Source organism: Limulus polyphemus, unplaced genomic scaffold, assembly GCF_000517525.1.
Source record: "Limulus polyphemus unplaced genomic scaffold, Limulus_polyphemus-2.1.2 Scaffold10584, whole genome shotgun sequence".
Classification (NCBI taxonomy): Eukaryota; Metazoa; Arthropoda; class Merostomata; order Xiphosura; family Limulidae; genus Limulus; species Limulus polyphemus.
In genome coordinates, this window is record NW_013676194.1 from 8265 (window position 1) to 13948 (window position 5684).

Consider the following 5684-nt stretch of genomic DNA (forward strand, 5'->3'; position numbering starts at 1 on the left):
AAAATAAATTGGACACATGTAAATAGGGAGCCGACAAATTCTTTTGGCGCAATATCAACAAAAAGTTAATCCGGCCATGAGCATGGTAAAATGTTTTTACCACTTTAAAAATAATTATTAATATTAAATTATAATATTAATAGCTTAGCTCTTTCATTTCTTCCATACTATTCTATTTAAAATGACACATCATTTTGAAATCTAACAGAGTAGAGACTGTGTTATTAACATTAAAAACATTTTTAAAGCATGTAAGTTGTGCTTTTGATCGTAAGGTGTCACATTCGTGACTGACGTAGTTCTCTTTTTACTCGAAGTGAACCATGCCGCCGAAAGGAAAGAAGGCTGCAGCTGGTAAATTAACTTTTAAAATTCAGTTAAATGTAAAAATGGAGACATTTCAGCTTTGCAAAAACTTTTTTAGCAATAATTCTTAAGTACCATATATTAACATGTTGTTTTTACTAAACTTCAATATGTTTTACCTTAAACTTTGTAAGTCTTTTCGTGGCATAACAATGGCGGACAACGTGCGTGTTGATAGTTAGGCCTAATCCATTTCATAGACTACTTAGGTTTAAGAGTTAAGGATAACAAAAATTAGGAATGATATAATTAAGAATTTCAGTAATGCAACTGAAAAATTAGTTGTGTTTTTGAAACGTAAATAACTAAAAATAACCAAATTTGAAAGTAGGATTTATCATATTAAATACTCGGGGTGAAATAGCAACGTGGAAAATAAACTTGTAATGAAATTTTGTGTTGTTGATTTTAACAGTATTGAACCAAAATTAGCATATTTATTTTTGCCCAATCTTAAAAAACGTTGATCCTACAACTATTGTGCACAGACCTAAGAAATCTAGCTTGCTGGTTCACCAGTTTTTCCGAATTCTAGAAAAGTTAATTCAAGTTAAAAAAACAATTAGTAATAAGACTAAGTAATTGCTGTTAAAATTAGAATAAGGAAATGGGTTACTAATATTTTTAAAATTAAATAAAGCAACATTTTGCCACTGTTAACATTGGAACATGTGATGATGCCACTAACAGTGGTAGAACGATGCTTTATTTGATATTTTTTCTATCCCAGTTTAGTATTTTTGTGAATGTTTTTAAATTTTGTAATGTGTGGGATACCTCAAACATCTATATAAAACAAAAAGGCTATTGATTTAATATATTAGTAAAAGGTCTTTAAAATTGGATATCCTGTTAACTCTCTCCGCATGGCCTCGGTTCCTGGGACCGACCTCGTAACCATTTTGTGCTTGTTTTAGTTTTCATTCATTTAACTTTTAAATTAGTAAGTGTATGTTAATGAAATATGTCAGTTTGTCAGTAAACATTACAATGCTTTCATACTCAAAATATCAACATTTTTTATTAAGTCTTAAGGTTTCTAAAGCAATGTTTCTCTCGTGCTTTTTTTTTTTCTTTTCACATCTTGCCTGTCTATCATGCAAAGTAATTTTCATCTTAACATTAAAAATACTTTTATGCATCAGAAAATTTCACATGCAAAATCTTTATGATGCCCAAATAGTTATCAAACGTTACTTTGAAAAAAAAAACTTTATATTTTTATTTTCAGTAATTAATCTCTGTACAAGTTTGGTAAATTTGACCAATCTCGCAACTACCCTATAAAATTAGGAAATAAACATAAATTATGCATCTTTCGTTCTAGAATGCACACAAATTATAACACGAAAATGTAAATGTTTAGATGAAGTAGCTTAAATCTCATAATATTATGCATTTATATATATATTTATTTTTATTATATTGATCTTTTAGTCGTGCCTGGCTAACAATACAGAAGTTACAATGACGTGGCTCATGTGCCTTCATGTTACTGTACCAAATAACTTAAAACTGTTATTTTGGTCTGTACGAAGTAACTTGTCTTGGCTGTGTTTTAGTGGACGAGTATTTTTTTTTTAGTCATATATCATATACATTATATATGTATATAAATTATTGTTATTTAGAAATAAGTTCTTAAACTTATTTTTCTTAAAACATAAAACAGTAAATAAAGAAGTAAAGCAAACAATTATCTCTTCTAGTTACGACCTTTGTACTTGGTTGCTGCTTGACGTAGGTTGCTAAGCCTTATCAAATTTTGCAGGTGGAGCATATGAAACAAAATTTTTTTTAGGTTTTTATATATACAGTTGAATTACCATAAAATAATAAATTACTACATCAGTACAATAGAATTCCACTATAATTTATCAAGTTTAGTAACTAAGATGTATTTTAGTTTAAAAAAATATGAAATTTTGAGCAGACTAAAGAGAAAACCTCCCTCCTTGAAACCTTGGTTTGAAAGAATGAAATGGTATCCTAACACATGAAATAGGCTGAAAATTCCTGTAGGTGGATATTTTGAGCTTTTGATTGGTTATTCACATATCATATATTGAAGTGAGTGTATATATAAGGGACCGTTTCCGAAAATGGAAAGAGGTGAGCCGGGCCACTGTGTACATGGGTAATATTTAAGCAAATAGAAAAAATAGTAGTTTATTTTATATTCGAGCTTGTTAATATCGGTAATTTGAGTTCCTAATTCCTACAAAACTATAACTTTGTATTTTGACATTACAAACATCTAATTTGGACCAGTGCTGCATTCAGCATACTACATGACACACAAAAATTAATGTTTAACTTTTTTTTTTATATTTACTTTTAAATAAAGAAATTAAATAATGTATAATTCTAAAATTTGAATTATATTAAAATTTGATAAGTGTAAACTCTGACTATAAGTACTTTGAAATTTTCTGACCAATATTAACATTATTGTACATTTTATTCACGACCTTTATTTTTGTTAAACTTTGATTATTTACCTCCAACCTGGAGAATCAACTATAATGTTACAGTAAAGAAAATAACAAATAAAACTGTGGTGAAAATACAAATGTTTGATATTTAATTATGGTAATTTTTATTTTTCATTTATTTTCACTATTTATTATCATAAAAGTAACTAAAATCATAAAAATAGAAACTTATTTGGTAAGATAGTGAAAGAAAATACTAAAAGTCTTCGTGATATATACGAACCAGCAGCTTATGTGTTACGCTATATGGTAAGATAAGCTGCACGTACGTGTCAGGGTATTTTTAATCAGACATGGTTCAAAGGTCAATAAAACAAAAATTAATAGATATAAATAGATGAATACTGTTATGAAATTTAAGTTGTTTAGAATAAACATTTATGGTTTTTGTTACAATTTGTGGTTATTCTAGAATAAAAAAAAAAGTAATTTAGATGTATAGTAAATATTGTTGTTCTTCTGTAAGTCTTGTTGGCTCATGAATATGGGTGTCCAAAATAGAATGTCCCAAAATGGCTATAATTTATCCAGCTTTTTAAGTAAGCTATAAATAGATTAATAGAACTCTGTCAACTTTGTCTTAATATTATATATGGTAGTAGTATTTAATATGTAGGTTGTATAATATGAGTGTTGGGATTCTTCTACATAGGTGTCTGTGACTTGTTGGTGATAAATTCAAAAATAAACAAACAGCACACACTCCACTTGTTGTCAAATGATATATTCAAACATGTATATTAACTCACAAAATAAATTAATTAATAATACTTATACTAAACAGTCTTTTATATCATGACATACTCCTTTAAGATTTGGAACACCAAAATATGAGCACTGCATACCAAGCAATTCTACAGAATAATGGTTTGTAAGATTTATGTCGAGGAGAATCTTTTCTTTCTGTTGATTATAAACACATCCAACAGCCAAATAAAGTTTGATGGTCACAGAAAACTAAATCTATTGGTGTAAAATTTGCCAAATGTGGTGTTGAAATTTTATGTTCATAACTTTTTTGTTTGCCACGGTGTCTTTATTCATTGGGTGCAAATGCATCATTGAAATTGAGAATGGAGAAAGGGGCATTTTTTGGCAAAAGTACTTGAAGATATCATAATGGCAGAACATATCTAACTTATTTATTATTGACAGGTATTTGCCTTACAAGATTTCTTATTCTCTGTGGTAGACAAGTTTCCCTTTTGACTTATTTATTTTTATTGACTAGAAGAAACTGACACTTACTTTTTATTGTAAACTAAAATATTCACCTGTAATCTCTCCCTTTGTTCTAGGTATCAGCATAGTGTAATTGTTAATTCTAATGATTTCTTTGTTATTATATTAAATATTTTAATATTTAATGAACTAAAGTGCTGTAATATAAATAAAAGGTGCATCAATAAATGTGAACTTTACTTACAGCTCCTGCAACTGCACCAGAACCTAAAGCTGCTCCAGCGAAACCTGCGAAGGATGTAGGTCCTGCAGCAAAGCTACCCAAGAAAGTTGGTGATAAAACAAAGCCAAAGAAGGATGTTAAAATTAATCTAGGAAAAGCTCGCGCCAAAGCCTTGGCTGCGAGGAAGAGTGTAGTGAAAGGTGCTCATGGTACGAGAAGAAAGAAGATCAGAACTTCGGTACAGTTCAGGAGGCCCAAGACGTTGAAGATGCCTCGTAGGCCCAAATATCCAAGGAAGAGTGTTCCAAGGAGACCGAGGTATCGTGACAAGATCTCATATTCATATGATTGGTTATGCAGCATTAGATAATATGGATGGGTGGACTCCGCCCAGAAAAATTTACTAGGCATTCATTCACAAAATATTAGTTTTTAATTAAGTTTTAACATTTTTTAATTAATTATTTGCTCATCTATTTTTTTTATTTTAAATATTGACTATCCAACAAATTTTGATTTTAATCTTTAAAAATACTTGTGTGTCAGAAAATTGTCAAATTTGAACTGTAAAATCTCCATAACACCTAATAATCTCTAGATAATTACATAGGCCTGCAAATATAAACTTCGTAAAAGTTATTTTGGTTTTAATAACGGATTTTTCATAATTCAGCTATGCAGATTTTTGAAAATAATATTAATTTTTTTTCTATCGTGTAAGGATTTTTACAAATCAGGTAGAAGAAAACATACTTAGATCAAATCATTATTTCGTTTACCACAATGAGCATTTTTTATTAATTTTATTTACTGCTTTTTTAGCAACTATTTTTCTGATCTTCGTTAGATGTTGTTTATCTTACAGCAAGGCTGTCGAAATGTGAAAAATTTCCCCCGCTATGGGGAAACCTGTTGCTTTTGTACTTCTAGAGAACATATATATATATTTATACTTTCCCACACAAATTGTCTTATTTTAACCCTTTCGAGATGGGTCAGATGAAAGGCCACGTCATCTCATTTGTTGACTCGCTTTCAAAATTTTATTGAACTACAATTTTATGAATTTATATCAGTAAGTTTGGTATCAAACTGTAGATTAGAATTCAACTTTTAGTACTATGTATTACTCAATTTCTTAATTCTATAGCAAATATTAAAAAATTCGGATAAATATTGATTTTTTTGTGTCGTGTGGTATGTTGAATGCAGCACTGGTTCAAATTATATGTTTTTGAAATTCCAAATACTAAGTCTATAGTTTTGTACGAATTATAAACTCAAATTACCGATATTGATAAACTAGAATATAAAATAAAAGCCCCTTTTCAATTTGTTAAGATATTGTTCATGTAATAAATCAAACACCCACCTCTTTCCATTTTTGGAAACACTCCCTTATATACATTTCTATATAT

General features: G+C 29.0%; 1 protein-coding gene across 1 annotated transcript in view; it reads left to right on the forward strand.

The window, feature by feature from the left end:
* Nucleotides 1-250: 250 nt before the first annotated feature.
* Nucleotides 251-5684, forward strand: part of LOC106476441 (60S ribosomal protein L23a-like) — a 6780-nt gene continuing 1346 nt past the window's right edge. The window contains exons 1-2 of the mRNA XM_013937100.2: nt 251-354; nt 4290-4584. Of these exons, the coding sequence (XP_013792554.1) occupies nt 324-354; nt 4290-4584 (326 nt within the window). The 5' untranslated portion in view covers nt 251-323. The remainder of the gene's footprint in view (nt 355-4289; nt 4585-5684) is intronic.